Here is a 16,866-nt window from a genome sequence, read left to right as displayed (position 1 = left end):
ATGCAGTTATAATTTTTATCAGTTTACTGTTCTTGTGGGAGGTGCTTTATAAGTGTCCATATCGTCACTTTGGTCTATATATCTACATACAGTATATGCATGTTCTTTTGGTCCACTTCATTGATTTTTAATCGTGCAATTTTTTCAAAAATATATTTTAATATGTCCTATGTTGTGTGCACGTTTTTAAATTAGTATTTCTAGTGCTATTTTTATTAATAAAGGCATATATTTTATCAGTACAATCTTGCCTGGTACTTTATGATCATCCATGGTTGTTGGGATTTTATTCATCGACAGTTATTGTATTTTAATGCAATGTCGTGGCGACCTAAAAAACATAATTCTGGTGTTTTTATTTTTTTTTCTCGCGACGCCATTTAGAGATCAGGTTAATCCTTTTTTTTTATTGATAGATCGGGCGATTCTGAACGCGGCGATACCAAATATGTGCAGGTTTGATCTTTTTTTTAATTATTTTATTTTGATTGGGGCGAAAGGGCGATGATTTGTACATTTATATATTTTTAAACATTTTTTTTTTTTTGGCATGCTTCAATAGCCTCCATAGGAGGCTAGAAGCATGCACAACGCGATCGCCTCTGCTACATAGAGGTGAAGCACAGATCACCTCTATGTAGCAGAAATGCAGGTGTACTTTGAACGCCGACCACAGGGTCACGCTTAAAGCAATCGTCCATCAACAATCATAGAGGTCTCAAGGAGACCTCAGTTTGCTATGGCAATGCCCCGCTGACCCCCGATCATATGACGGTGTCAGTGGTGCGAGCGCATCCGGCGCTAGGCCGGCGGCGCTTGTTAAATGCCGTTGTCAGACTTTGACAGCGGCATTTAACTAGTTAATGGGCGCGGGTGGATCGTGATTCCACTCGCGCCCATTGCTCGCACATGTCAGCTGTTGAAAACAGCTGACATGTCGCGGCTTTGAGGTGGGCTCACCGCTGGAGCCCACCTCCAAGTGGGTGAGTCTGCCAGCTGATGCACTATCTCGTCAGCTGGCAGAAATGGGGTTAATCTATTTTTTATTTTTTATATATATATTTTAATAATAGTTTTGTTGCTTTCCCTAAGGTGTTACTATTGTGGTTCTAATAACGGGCGATTAAAAGAACGTATCTGCACAAAAGTGGTATAATTAAAAACGTCAGCTCGGCACGCAAAAAATAAGAGATGTTACAGGTAACAGAAAATTGCGCAATTATTTTTTCTTTAAGCATACCTTGGAAATTTTTTTCACCACATAGATAAAATAGAACCTAGACATGTTTGGCGTCTATGAACTCGTAATAACCTGGAGAATAATAATGGGAGGTCAGTTTTAGTATTTAGTGACAGTAGCAGAAAAGCCAATCAAAAAACCAATGTGGGACTGCACTTTTTTTGCAATTTCACCACACTTGGATTTTTTTTTCCTGTTTTTGAGTACACAACATGGTAAAACCAATGGTGTCGTTCAAAATTACAACTTGTCCTGCAAAAAACAAGCCCTCACATGGCCATATTGACGGAAAAATAAAAAAGTTAAGGCTTTAAAAACCAGGGGAGCGAAAAACAAAAACAAAAAGCCGAAAAAAGCTCCGGGCGTTAAGCGCCCATATTCCAGTGCGTGGACTACTGGAGATCTTCGGCTGCTGCAGCTGCTGTGTGTGGAGAGTGCAGGGAGAGATCAGGAAATCCAGTGTTGTACTCTTTTCATTCTATGCCATCCCTGTTCATTAAACGTTAGTCCCTGTTGGACAGCAGTTGCCTTATTGGACTTTATTTCATCTGGACTACCGCGCCCGGAGAGAGAACAAGGTAAACTGTGGGAAAAGCTGTGTTGGTCTCGTCTCGATTCATGTGCAAGGGGCCGGGGGTGCTCACTGAACATTTACTCAGTGGACTCTGTCTGTGAACTGTGCCTTTAAATAACTCGGCCACAACTACCCCACCCCAGTTGTCATTGTTACACATGCGCAGTAGCCGCTGCCACCATGCATTTGTGTGATATAGGAAGCCAGGGGTTGCAGTGGGGCACTACAGGGACTATAACCACACCTCTGTGGGTATAGTATCGGCTGGCTGGGCTGGATTGATCAGCACTAAGTGCTCGCCTTTCCGACTGGTCTAACTATTTACAATATGCAGCACCACAAGATTATAACACTGATTTTCAGTTATTCTGGAAACTTTTCCTTAACATCGGGCTTACTAGAAATCATCATGGAACGAGGAATGCAGCGCTATAGTTAGTTAAACGCATAAATCCTGCTGTCAAATTCCTTTGAAAACATTTTTCATTCAGTAGCACTATATAGCCCTAATATTTATGGTAGTGGTAAGTCGTCAAACACATTGTTGACTTATATAAACTTTTAGATATATTCTCTATGTTCCCTCTATAATGCCGTGTGGCGGGATGATTATTCTCTTAGTTAAAACGTAATTCTCATGCTTTCGAACAGTAATAGGCCAGCAATTAAATATTTGCTCATTGGATCAGCTTGTGGTTTCTTAGTATTATCATCAGACAGAACAATGTAGAAATACACATGCATCATTAGAGATACAGCTGCTTCTCAGGGAAGTCTCATATTTTCTGTAGCTGATATTTAGGTGAGAAAACTACTAATTTACATGTGATCATGAATAAAGATAATTTATTTTCAAATTTATACTGCCCTTCATATATTATTGGTCATATTTATTATGCAAGCATTTATGATCAGTTTTAAACTTTCTCATTCCTTTGATTTTTTTTGTTGTTTGCTTTTCTTTGTATTTGGTTTTCTCGTTCAACACATATTCTTTGTTTTTTTATACAAAATTTTCTGTCATTTATTAAGTGAATTAAAACTTTAAACAAATTAATGTATAATCCAAGGGAAATTACTGATAATACAGCGTAATTAATGTAAAACACATGCACGGGATATAAATATGATTGAGAAATACTGAGAAAATATAATAATAATCTTTTATTTATATAGCACCAACATATTCCGCAGCGCTTCACAGTTTTGCACACATTATCATCACTGTCCCCAATGGGGCTCACAATCTAAATTCCCTATTAGTATGTCTTTATGGAATGTGGGAGGAAACTGGAGAACCTGGAGGAAACCCACCCAAACACGGGGAGTACATACAAACTCCCTGCAGGTGTTGTACTTGGTGGGATTTGTACCCAGGACTCCAGCGCTGTAAGGCTGCAGTGATAACCACTGGGATTCCAGGGATCAAAAACGTTCCTGATATCTTAAAAAATGCCTGCGCACTCCATACAAATTGCCTGACTGGTGTGCAACAAACATAGTGATCCTATGTGATAAAGTAGCATTAAGCGTGATATTGCCAAATACAGCCAGTAAAATTGGGTAAGAAGCAATGCATGTAAATAGAGTAAAGATTAAAAATCAGTGATGAAAAAGTAAGAAGTCGACGAATGTTGAAAAGTGAATTAAAAAAAAGGAGAAAATAACAAAAGATCTGTGCTTTATTGGTACTGCAGCCTCCCTTGTTTCGAAATTGATAACCGTTCCAGAGATTGCATGCTCTGGTCAGTAAATTATGGTATCACCTAACTACAGTATATGCTATAACCTGTTATCTTTGGAAAACACCAATAATTTAATAAAATACCCCCTATTGCTCTCAGTATGAGGCATGATACATACAGCAGAGTCCTCCAGAGCTGTTGACATTACTTGTTCCAAAATCTCTTTAGAGGCAATACTGGAAGGACAAAATAAATTCAAACTATGCCCTCCGATGAAGCACAAGTGAAAAAAACTTCCTTATGGCTCTAATGACTCCTTAAGAAGGTTTTAAAGATGCTTAAGAAGGTTTTGATGGTGGATGAAAGGGTGATCAGTTGGAGCTGGAAGTTCCAAAATATAGACATACACAGGAAAACTTTTTGGATCATTATGTGAGGAGCAGACATGAGGAGCACAAAGAAGAATGTCTTGTGAGGATCAGATATTACATGTGAGGAACTGGGACTTCCTGTCAGTGTAAATATTTTGAACAAGGCTCTCTGAACAATGGTTTCCTATTGAAGGAAAGCAGGCAAAACAGAGTTCAGTTTGAATTTCAAGTTAGCAACAGTGTTAGAAGAGAGTCCATTAACAATTATGTTGGCTTAGTCTTTGTGGAAGATGATATGCACTAGAAATTTTGCTGACTCAAAGTTAAGGAAAAACATATTTGAGAAATGTGTTTGAGCTGGAGACGTTAGGAGCTGATAAGGGCTTTTGAGAGCTGTGGTTGAAAGGTCAAGTGAGAGGATGACAATGGTGGAAAGATGATGAATTCAGGTTTCTCGATATTGAGTTTTAAAAATCAATATGAGGACATATTTAACCCACAGCATGTAATTCTAGGTAGCAGAGAGGTAACATTTGTCAAAGAAGGTAATTTGAGCGTCATCAGAGGAAAAGTAGTACTGAAAGCCAAGGGATTCTATGAGGCTGCTGATGGAGGTGTGATAGAGAAGACTAAGGGTCAATGAAAAGAGATTTAAGAAACACAAATGGAAAGCAGGTGAAGAGGTGGTATGACAGCTGCGGACATTACATGTCTGCTTGGTGAGCTATGAGAAGATCCATGATATAGCCAAGTCTATCATCTTAATAGATAAGAGATCTTGTACAAGGAGAGAATTGAGTGGAGAGTGGACTGTGTTGAAGGCAGACAGTACTGTAATGTCGTAAGTATTGTCAGTTACATCATTAGTGACTTTGATTAGGCTTTTTCAGTGGTGGCTTCAGATTGTAGTTGAATAAGAAGATGGAAAAGTTTTGAATGTAAGATTTTAATAATGTCTATCAGGCTGGGTGATATATACAACTATCAGGGCAACATGTTCCACAATGTTCTAAAATGAGGTATCAGATTTAAAAATCATGTTAGATGAGGTACAGATAAACATAAAGATTAAGTTGATTTCAAGATGCAAGATTCTATGTAGACATTATCTAGAGAGTACCAGGACTTTACAGGTGGAAAATTTGCTGTGAACTGTATATAAAATATACCACGGCTTATGATTTCATAGAAATAGAAAATGTATGCAGCTCTGTTACCAAACATCAAGGCGTATAACAACATTTTTGCTTTTCTCTTTCTTTGTAGGATTGTAACTGACTTGTGAGTTACTATGGCAAAAAATTCTGGCTTGGAATCTCCATTGGCATTCATTAAAGGATCAAAGTCTGTCACTAGGTAAGTAATGTACTTGTATAGGATAGACACAATGGGCCTTATTTATGGAAACTTTCTTTGTTGCCTATAACCAACAATAAGTTGAGGACGGTCAATTTCCATTATTTCACAGAACGTAAAGGGTTGTCCAGACTAAGATGAAAAGTATGGATTCACTTTGTGTGACTGCAGACAGATGAATCGTGAGAGTGTGCATATATGCCCCTGTATTCTCTGTGCAAATGGCAGTCACATGATCACATATGTGAGATTTGCATACCTGCGGGTTACGCGCTGACTAAACTCTCCTTAGCTAGAACATTGAGATGCAATACAGAGTCTAGTTGGCTTGTGACCGCACGTATGCAAATCACATTCAAGTGGCCACGTAACCACTCCCTCATATTCAGCAGACTGCAATCACACAGTGACTACAGACTTTTCTATATAGCTTGTCCACATTGTTTAATGATGGGTTAGGTGGTCCCCTCATTTACCTAGAACAATGATTGTTTTTCTAAGTCTATATATCCTAACTGTGATTGCACAATTGGGGATTGCCTTCATGGTCAGTAATGTTGGATATATAGGATAAAGTTTCTCCCTTGCACTATGTAGTCATATAGTTCATGCACTAGCCCTTTATAAACTGATCCATACGAAGTTTCTATGATATTGACCGCGTATATGTTGTCAATATATGTTGATATTTGACTTACATTTTCGCCTGAATTCCTCTTGATTTGATATAGTGTAATTGCCACAGCCCATACAAATAAAGGTATAATATAATTTTTAAGTGTTTGAAGAACTTCATAAACCCACAACAAAATGGTGGAATTTAACCTTTTCTATATTCTGCTTTTAAAAAAATTCTATAAATGAAAAACTAATTTTATGCACAAAAACATTACAACACTAAAAGTAACACTCTGAAATGAAAAATAATGGGTTATTATTAAGGAGTCAATCTTGTCAGTTTAAATTATGATTTCTCTTTCAATATTAATAAAGAGTAATCTAGTTCTAAAGTGTTCCTATTGTTGGGCTTGTGAATCGCCTACTGTTAAAGCAAATCAGTTGATTGTGGTGAGAGCTAGGGTTGAGCGAAACGGGTCGAACATTTTCAAAAGTCGCCGACTTTTGGCTAAGTCGGGGTTTCATGAAACCCGATCCGACCCCTGTGCGGGGTCGGCCATGCGGTACGCGACTTTCGCGCCAAAGTCGCGTTTCAATGACGCGAAAAGCGCCATTTCTCAGCCAATGAAGGTAAACGCAGAGTGTGGGCAGCGTGATGACATAGGTCCTGGTCCCCACCATCTTAGAGAAGGGCATTGCAGTGATTGGCTTGCTGTCTGCGACGTCACAGGGGCTATAAAGAGGCGTTCCCGCCGACCGCCATCTTACTGCTGCTGATCTGAGCTTAGGGAGAGGTTGCTGCCGCTTTGTCAGAAGCAGGGATAGCGTTAGGCAGGGTCCATTAACCACAAAACCGCTTGTGCTGCAGCGATTTGCACTGTCCAACACCACCCTCGGTGTGCAGGGACAGTGGAAGTTTTTTTTTTTTTTTTTTTCCCCTCAGCGCTGTAGCTCATTGGGCTGCCCTAGAAGGCTCCCTGATAGCTGCATTGCTGTGTGTACGCCGCTGTGCAAACCAACTGCTTTTTTCAAAGCACAAATCCTCTTGTTCCTTCCTTTCTGCACAGCTATCTTTTTTGTTTGTCCACACTTTTTATTTCATTTGTGCATCAGTCCACTCCTTATTGCTGCCTGCCATACCTGGCTGAGATTACTGCAGGCAGGGAGATAGTAGCTGCCTGCCATACCTGGCTGAGATTACTGCAGGCAGGGAGATAGTAATTGTAGGACATTCCCTGTTTTTTTTTTTTTTTTTTTTTTGGTGGGAGATTAAGATTGGCAATTTGGCATTTCTGCTAGAGTGCCATCCCTGTGTGTGCCATCTCTCTCACATAGTGGGCCATAGAAAGCCTTTTCATTTTTCTGTATTTTTTTTTGTGGGGTGTATAAATTCTCCCTGATAAAAATACAGTGGGAGATTAATATTGGCCTTTGGGCTTGTGTGCCAGTCCTGAGTGTGCCATCTCTCTCACAAATAGTGGGCCATAGAAAGCCTATTTTATTTTTTTTGGGGTTTTATAAATTCTCCCTGAAAAAAAGGGAGATTAATATTGGCCTCTGGGCTTGTGTGCCAGTCCTGAGCGTGCCATCTGTGCCAGCCCTAGGCGTGCCATCTCTCTCACAAATAGTGGGCCATAGAAAGCCTATTTATTTTTTTTTTTGGTTTTATAAATTCTCCCTGAAAAAAAGGGAGATTAATATTGGCCTCTGGGCTTGTGTGCCAGTCCTGAGCGTGCCATCTGTGCCAGCCCTGAGCGTGCCATCTCTCTCACAAATAGTGGGCCATAGAAAGCCTATTTAATTTTTTTTTTTGTTTTATAAATTTTCCCTGAAAAAAGGGAGATTAATATTGGCCTCTGGGCTTGTGTGCCAGTTGTGAGCGTGCCATCTGTGCCAGTCCTGAGCGTGCCATCTCTCTCACAAATAGTGGGCCATAGAAAGCCTATTTAAATATTTTTTTGGTTTTATAAATTCTCCCAGAAAAAAAGGGAGATTAATATTGGCCTCTGGGCTTGTGTGCCAGTCCTGAGCGTGCCATCTGTGCCAGCCCTGAGCGTGCCATCTCTCTCACAAATAGTGGGCCATAGAAAGCCTATTTAATTTTTTTTTTTGTTTTATCAATTTTCCCTGAAAAAAGGGAGATTAATATTGGCCTCTGGGCTTGTGTGCCAGTTGTGAGCGTGCCATCTGTGCCAGTCCTGAGCGTGCCATCTCTCTCACAAATAGTGGGCCATAGAAAGCCTATTTAAATATTTTTTTGGTTTTATAAATTCTCCCAGAAAAAAAGGGAGATTAATATTGGCCTCTGGGCTTGTGTGCCAGTCCTGAGCGTGCCATCTGTGCCAGTCCTGAGCGTCCCATCTCTCTCACAAATAGTGGGCCATAGAAAGCCTATTTTATTTTTTTTTTGGGTTTTAGAAATTCTCCCTGAAAAAAGGGAGATTAATATTGGCCTCTGGGCTTGTGTGCCAGTTGTGAGCGTGCCATCTGTGCCAGTCCTGAGCGTGCCATCTCTCTCACAAATAGTGGGCCATAGAAAGCCTATTTAAATATTTTTTTGGTTTTATAAATTCTCCCAGAAAAAAAGGGAGATTAATATTGGCCTCTGGGCTTGTGTGCCAGTCCTGAGCGTGCCATCTGTGCCAGTCCTGAGCGTCCCATCTCTCTCACAAATAGTGGGCCATAGAAAGCCTATTTTATTTTTTTTTTGGGTTTTAGAAATTCTCCCTGAAAAAAGGGAGATTAATATTGGCCTCTGGGCTTGTGTGCCAGTTGTGAGCGTGCCATCTGTGCCAGTCCTGAGCGTCCCATCTCTCTCACAAATAGTGGGCCATAGAAAGCCTATTTTATTTTTTTTTTGGGTTTTAGAAATTCTCCCTGAAAAAAGGGAGATTAATATTGGCCTCTGGGCTTGTGTGCCAGTTGTGAGCGTGCCATCTGTGCCAGTCCTGAGCGTGCCATCTCTCTCACAAATAGTGGGCCATAGAAAGCCTATTTAAATATTTTTTTGGTTTTATAAATTCTCCCAGAAAAAAAGGGAGATTAATATTGGCCTCTGGGCTTCTGTGCCAGTCCTGAGCGTGCCATCTGTGCCAGTCCTGAGCGTCCCATCTCTCTCACAAATAGTGGGCCATAGAAAGCCTATTTTATTTTTTTTTTGGGTTTTAGAAATTCTCCCTGAAAAAAGGGAGATTAATATTGGCCTCTGGGCTTGTGTGCCAGTTGTGAGCGTGCCATCTGTGCCAGTCCTGAGCGTCCCATCTCTCTCACAAATAGTGGGCCATAGAAAGCCTATTTTATTTTTTTTTTGGGTTTTAGAAATTCTCCCTGAAAAAAGGGAGATTAATATTGGCCTCTGGGCTTGTGTGCCAGTTGTGAGCGTGCCATCTGTGCCAGTCCTGAGCGTGCCATCTCTCTCACAAATAGTGGGCCATAGAAAGCCTATTTAAATATTTTTTTGGTTTTATAAATTCTCCCAGAAAAAAAGGGAGATTAATATTGGCCTCTGGGCTTGTGTGCCAGTCCTGAGCGTGCCATCTGTGCCAGTCCTGAGCGTCCCATCTCTCTCACAAATAGTGGGCCATAGAAAGCCTATTTTATTTTTTTTTTGGGTTTTAGAAATTCTCCCTGAAAAAAGGGAGATTAATATTGGCCTCTGGGCTTGTGTGCCAGTTGTGAGCGTGCCATCTGTGCCAGTCCTGAGCGTCCCATCTCTCTCACAAATAGTGGGCCATAGAAAGCCTATTTTATTTTTTTTTTGGGTTTTAGAAATTCTCCCTGAAAAAAGGGAGATTAATATTGGCCTCTGGGCTTGTGTGCCAGTTGTGAGCGTGCCATCTGTGCCAGTCCTGAGCGTGCCATCTCTCTCACAAATAGTGGGCCATAGAAAGCCTATTTAAATATTTTTTTGGTTTTATAAATTCTCCCAGAAAAAAAGGGAGATTAATATTGGCCTCTGGGCTTGTGTGCCAGTCCTGAGCGTGCCATCTGTGCCAGTCCTGAGCGTCCCATCTCTCTCACAAATAGTGGGCCATAGAAAGCCTATTTTTTTTTTTTTTTGGGTTTTAGAAATTCTCCCTGAAAAAAGGGAGATTAATATTGGCCTCTGGGCTTGTGTGCCAGTTGTGAGCGTGCCATCTGTGCCAGTCCTGAGCGTCCCATCTCTCTCACAAATAGTGGGCCATAGAAAGCCTATTTTATTTTTTTTTTGGGTTTTAGAAATTCTCCCTGAAAAAAGGGAGATTAATATTGGCCTCTGGGCTTGTGTGCCAGTTGTGAGCGTGCCATCTGTGCCAGTCCTGAGCGTGCCATCTCTCTCACAAATAGTGGGCCATAGAAAGCCTATTTAAATATTTTTTTGGTTTTATAAATTCTCCCAGAAAAAAAGGGAGATTAATATTGGCCTCTGGGCTTCTGTGCCAGTCCTGAGCGTGCCATCTGTGCCAGTCCTGAGCGTCCCATCTCTCTCACAAATAGTGGGCCATAGAAAGCCTATTTTATTTTTTTTTTGGGTTTTAGAAATTCTCCCTGGAAAAAAAAAGGGAGATTAATATTGCCCTTTGGGCTTGTGTGCCAGTACTAAGCGTTCCATCTCTCTCTCTCTCTCAGTCAGTGGGCCATAGAACGCCTATTTTTGGTTTTATTTGTTTTCTAAATTCTCCCTGGAAAAATCATTTTATTTTATTTGGTTTCTAAATTCTTCCTGATAAAATCATATTTTTTTTATTATTTTTATTTCTAAAGTCTCCCTGAAAAAAAAAAAAAAAAAACAACCAAAAAAACAGTGGGAGATTAATATTGGCCTTTCTGCTTGTGTGCCAGTCTTGACTCCTGGGTGTGCCATCTCTCTCGCTCTCTCTCTCTCTCTCTCTCTCTCTCCAATTGTGGTCCATAGAAAGCCTATATTTTTTTTCCTTGATTTGGGTTCTAAAATCTACCAGAGAAAATAACTACATCAATCATTGGTAGAAAAATATTGGCCTCTGGGTTTGTGTGCCACTCCTGACTCCTGTGTGCGTCATCTCTCAGTCAGTGGGCCATAGAACGCCTATTTTTGGTTACATTTGTTTTCTAAATTCTCCCTGCAAAAATCTATTTTTTTTTTTTTGGGGGGTTTCTAAAGTGTTCCTGAAAAAAATAAAAATAAAAAAAAAATAATAGTGTGACATTAATATTAACATTTGTGCTTCAGTGACAGTCCTGCGTGTGGGGCATCTCTCTAATTTGCAGCCACCAAAAAAAGAGTGTGTAACATTGGGCCTGATTTTCGCTGTGGTCTCACCAACCTGTAAAGGGGTAGCTAAATCATACTGAAGTTATAGCTCACCGTGTAAGTTGTGTGACTGCAACAAATAACGTTAGTTTGGTTACGTTTTTAAAACAATGAGGAAGTCTAGTGGAAGAGGTCGTGGCCGGGGGCGTTCATTGTCAGCTGGTAATGAGGGTAGTGGTAGTGGTGGAGCATCAGGTGGTCGTGGGGGAAAAAATATTGCACCTAAGTCTGGAGCTGTGGAGCCAGGTTCGTCGTCCGGCTACACAAGGCCTCGAACGCTCCCTTTTCTGGGATTAGGAAAACCGCTTTTAAAGCCGGAGCAGCAAGAGCAAGTTTTGGCTTATCTTGCTGACTCAGCCTCTAGCTCTTTTGCCTCATCTCGTGAAACTGGTAAAAGTAAAAGCAGCGCGTCGTTAGTGGATGTTCACGGTCAGGGACAAGTCACTTCCTTGTCCTCTTCAGCAAAAACAACAACAGAGAAGAATGCAGCAGGCGACACAACGGGTTACTCCATGGAGCTCTTTACACATACCGTCCCTGGCTTAGAAAGTGAAGCAGTTAACAGTCCATGCCCATTACAAATTGAATCTGACATGGAGTGCACTGACGCACAGCCACAGCCAGACTACTATGCTGGTCCTTTGACTCAGACCACAACATTGCCCTCGCAGGGTGCTGATCAAGAATCAGACCCTGATGAGACTATGTTGCCCCATCACGAACGCTATACCACCGAACGACACGGTGACACAGACGAAGTTGCGCAGGAGGTACAAGAAGAGTTATTAGATGACCCAGTTCTTGACCCCGATTGGCAGCCATTGGGGGAACAGGGTGCAGGCGGCAGCAGTTCTGAAGCAGAGGAGGAGGAGGGGCCGCAGCAGGCATCAACATCGCCACAGGTTCCATCTGCCGGGCCCGTATCTTGCCCAAAACGCGTGGCAAAGCCAAAACCTGGTGGAGGACAGCGTGGCCATCCGGTTAAAGCTCAGTCTGCAATGCCTGAAAAGGTATCCGATGCTAGAAAGAGTGCAGTCTGGCATTTTTTTAAACAACATCCAATTGATCAGCGCAAAGTCATCTGTCAAAAATGTTCTACTTCCTTAAGCAGAGGTCAGAATCTGAAAAGTCTCAATACTAGTTGCATGCATAGACATTTAACCACCATGCATTTGAAAGCTTGGACTAACTACCAAACGTCCCTTAAGGTTGTTGCACCCTCGGCCAATGAAGCTAGTCATCAACGCAACATCCCTTCCGGCAGTGTAGGACCACCATTTAGCGCACCACCTGCTGTATCTGTGCAGGTATCTTTGCCAGGCCAAAGCAGTCAGGGTCAGGGAATCACCAGTTTCGTAGTAGGAAACACTGCATCTAGGGCACCGGCGGCAACAATACCATCTCCCACCGTCTCTCAGTCTGCCATGTCCACCGGCACCCCCGCTAGTTCCACGATCTCCAGCTCTCCAGTCCAGCTCACCCTACATGAGACTATGGTTAGAAAAAGGAAATACTTAGCCTCGCATCCGCGTACACAGGGTTTGAACGCCCACATAGCTAGACTAATCTCGTTAGAGATGATGCCCTACCGGTTAGTTGAAAGCGAAGCTTTCAAAGACCTGATGGACTACGCTGTACCACGCTACGAGCTACCCAGTCGACACTTTTTTTCCAGAAAAGCCATCCCAGCCCTCCACCAGCATGTTAAAGAGCGCATCGTCCATGCACTCAGGCAATCTGTGAGCACAAAGGTGCACCTGACAACAGATGCATGGACCAGTAGGCATGGCCAGGGACGTTACGTGTCCATCACGGCACACTGGGTAAATGTGGTGGATTCAGGGTCCACAGGGGACAGCAAGTTTGGGACAGTTCTGCCTAGCCCACGGTCTAGTAAACAGTTGTCTGTAGCCGTTCGCACCCCCTCCTCCTCCTCCTCCTCGTCCTCCTGCAGAAGCAAGAGCTCGTCCACAGACCGCAGTCGCACAAACACTCCATCCGCACCTGCCACTGTTGCACACCAGGTCTCCCATTATGGGGCAGCTACTGGCATACGTCAGCAGGCTGTATTGGCTATGAAGTGTTTGGGCGACAATAGACACACCGCGGAAGTTCTGTCCGAGTTCTTGCAGCAAGAAACGCAGTCGTGGCTGGGCACTGTAGATCTTGAGGCAGGCAAGGTAGTGAGTGATAACGGAAGGAATTTCATGGCTGCCATCTCCCTTTCCCAACTGAAACACATTCCTTGCCTGGCTCAGACCTTAAACCTGGTGGTGCAGTGCTTCCTGAAAAGTTATCCGGGGTTATCCGACCTGCTCCTCAAAGTGCGTGGACTTTGCGCACATATCCGCCGTTCGCCTGTACACTCCAGCCGTATGCAGACCTATCAGCGTTCTTTGAACCTTCCCCAGCATCGCCTAATCATAGACGTTGCAACAAGGTGGAACTCAACACTGCACATGCTTCAGAGACTGTGCGAACAGAGGCGGGCTGTTATGTTTTTGTGGGAGGATACACATACACGGGCAGGCAGTAGGATGGCAGACATGGAGTTGTCAGGTGTGCAGTGGTCGAAGATTCAAGACATGTGTCAAGTCCTTCAGTGTTTTGAGGAATGCACACGGCTGGTTAGTGCAGACAACGCCATAATAAGCATGAGCATCCCCCTAATGCGTCTGCTGATGCAAAGTTTGACGCACATAAAGGATCAGGCGTCTGCACCAGAGGAAGAGGAAAGCCTTGATGACAGTCAGCGATTGTCTGGTCAGGGCAGTGTACATGACGAGGTACCGGGCGAAGAGGAGGTGGAGGATGAGGAGGATGATGGGGATGAGTATATTTTTAATGAGGAAGCTTTCCCGGGGGCACGGGAAATTGGTGGCGTGGCAAGGCCGGGTTCTGGTTTTTTGAGGGACACAAGTGACGTAGATTTGCCTGCAACTGCCCCTCAACCAAGCACAACCGCAGATTTGACAACGGGAACTTTGGCCCACATGGCGGATTATGCCTTGCGTATCCTCAAAAGGGACACACGCATTACAAAAATGATGAACGATGACGATTACTGGTTGGCCTGCCTCCTTGATCCTCGCTATAAAGGCAAATTGCAAAATATTATGCCACATGAGAACTTGGAACTAATATTAGCAACAAAACAATCAACTCTTGTTGACCGTTTGCTTCTGGCATTCCCTGCACACAGCGCCCGTGATCGTTCTCACACGAGCTCCAGGGGCCAGCAGACCAGAGGTGTTAGAGGGGCAGAAATCAGAAGTGGCGTTGGACAGAGGGGTTTTCTGACCAGGTTGTGGAGTGATTTTTCTATGACCGCAGACAGGACAGGTACTGCAGCATCAATTCAAAGTGACAGGAGACAACATTTGTCCAGTATGGTTACAAACTATTTTTCATCCCTTATCGACGTTCTCCCTCAACCGTCATTCCCATTTGATTACTGGGCATCCAAATTAGACACCTGGCCAGAATTGGCAGAATATGCATTGCAGGAGCTTGCTTGCCCGGCAGCTAGTGTCCTATCAGAAAGAGTATTCAGTGCTGCAGGTTCAATACTAACAGAAAAAAGGACTCGTCTGGCTACCCAAAATGTAGATGATCTAACCTTCATTAAAATGAACCACAACTGGATTTCAAAATCTTTTGCCCCACCCTGCCCGGCTGACACCTAGCTTTCCTATGAAAAGGTCTTGCCTGTGGACTATTCTGAATGACTTTTCCAATCTCGTAATTTTCTTCACCTGATTGTCCAGCATACGACATGTTTCCACCTCACGAAATGGCCAAACTCCCCACACGGGGCCGTGCTATCGCCACTTTGCGCTTGGACCCTTGAGAGTGCTGTTTGTCTGAAGAGGTGGGTGTGGCCGCTTTTGGTCGACGGCACTGCCACTGGGTCCCTCATAGTACAATAAAGTGTCTCTGGCGGTGGTGGTGCGCACCCAACGTCAGACACACCGTTGTAATATGAGGGGCCCTGTGCCTGTACCGCCGGCCACAAGACAGTTCCCCCCCCCAGCTCAAACAGTGCTCTACCACTAGCAAAATTATCTCTCACAGCTTCACCAATGTGTAGTCTAGCCGCTGACATCCTTCAATGCCTGGCACTGACAATACCATTGTTTTGACATTTTTGTTATGTTAGGCCTTCGAAGCCTGTCTGCGGTCCCTTCTTTCTACAACTACTACACTGACCAGGCCACTGCTGGCCGTGTTACCCTGGAACCAATTTAAAAGTGCCTACAGTCAGCCCAATTTTGTTATGTTAGGCCTTCGAAGACTGTCTGCCGTCACTCCTTCCACTAGACTTCCACTGACCATACACTGCTGCCCATGTACCCCTGGAACCAATTTAAAGTGCCTACAGCCAGCCCAATTTTGTTATGTTAGGCCTTCGAAGCCTGTCTGCGGTCACTCCTTCCACTAGACTTCCACTGACCAGACCACTGCTGCCCGTGTACCCCTGGAACCAATTTAAAAGTGCCTACAGCCAGCCCAAGTTTGTTATGTTAGGCCTTGGAAGCCTGTCTGCGGTCACTCCTTCCACTAGACTTCCACTGACCAGACCACTGCTGCCCGTGTACCCCTGGAACCAATTTAAAAGTGCCTACAGCCAGCCCAAGTTTGTTATGTTAGGCCTTGGAAGCCTGTCTGCGGTCACTCCTTCCACTAGACTTCCACTGACCAGACCACTGCTGCCCGTGTACCCCTGGAACCAATTTAAAAGTGCCTACAGCCAGCCCAAGTTTATGTTAGGCCTTCTAAGCCTGTCTGCGGTCCATTCTTTCAACTACTACTACACTGACCAGGTCACTGCTGCCCGTGTACCCCTGGAACCAATTTAAAATTGCCTACAGCCAGCCCAATTTTTTTATTTTAGGCCTTCGATGCCTGTCTGCGGTCCATTCTTTCAACTACTACTACACTGACCAGGTCACTGCTGTCCGTGTACCCCTGGAACCAATTTAAAATTGCCTACAGCCATGTGTTATTATTTTAGGCCTTCGATGCCTGTCTGCGGTCACTCCTTCCACTAGGCCTCCACTGACCACACCACTGCTGTCCGTGTACCCCTGGAACCAATTTAAAATTGCCTACAGCCAGCCCAATTTTTTAATTTTAGGCCTTCGATGCCTGTCTGCGGTCCATTCTTTCAACTACTACTACACTGACCAGGTCACTGCTGCCCGTGTACCCCTGGAACCAATTTAAAATTGCCTACAGCCATGTGTTATTATTTTAGGCATTCGATGCCTGTCTGCGGTCCATTTTTTCAACTACTACTACACTGACCAGGTCACTGCTGCCCGTGTACCCCGGGAACCAATTTAAAATTGCCTACAGCCATGTGTTATTATTTTAGGCCTTCGATGCCTGTCTGCGGTCACTCCTTCCACTAGGCCTCCACTGACCACACCACTGCTGTCCGTGTACCCCTGGAACCAATTTAAAATTGCCTACAGCCAGCCCAATTTTTTTATTTTAGGCCTTCGATGCCTGTCTGCGGTCCATTCTTTCAACTACTACTACACTGACCAGGTCACTGCTGCCCGTGTACCCCTGGAACCAATTTAAAATTGCCTACAGCCATGTGTTATTATTTTAGGCCTTCGATGCCTGTCTGCGGTCACTCCTTCCACTAGGCCTCCACTGACCACACCACTGCTGTCCGTGTACCCCTGGAACCAATTTAAAATTGCCTACAGCCATGTGTTATTATTTTAGGCCTTCGATGC

At 43.6% G+C, this 16,866-nt stretch overlaps 1 protein-coding gene across 1 annotated transcript in view; it reads left to right on the top strand.

Moving 5' to 3' along the window:
* Positions 1–16,866, top strand: part of LOC138654981 (ras association domain-containing protein 6-like) — a 155,284-nt gene that overhangs the window by 23,914 nt on the left and 114,504 nt on the right. The window contains exon 2 of the mRNA XM_069743537.1: positions 5,137–5,226. Coding sequence (XP_069599638.1) covers positions 5,162–5,226 — 65 coding nt within the window. The 5' untranslated portion in view covers positions 5,137–5,161. The remainder of the gene's footprint in view (positions 1–5,136; positions 5,227–16,866) is intronic.

The sequence above is a fragment of the Ranitomeya imitator genome, chromosome 1 (genome assembly GCF_032444005.1).
Source record: "Ranitomeya imitator isolate aRanImi1 chromosome 1, aRanImi1.pri, whole genome shotgun sequence".
In the NCBI taxonomy this organism is placed as follows: Eukaryota; Metazoa; Chordata; class Amphibia; order Anura; family Dendrobatidae; genus Ranitomeya; species Ranitomeya imitator.
The sequence above is the reverse complement of the archived record's forward strand: the minus strand, read 5'-3'. Positions and strand labels throughout refer to the sequence as shown.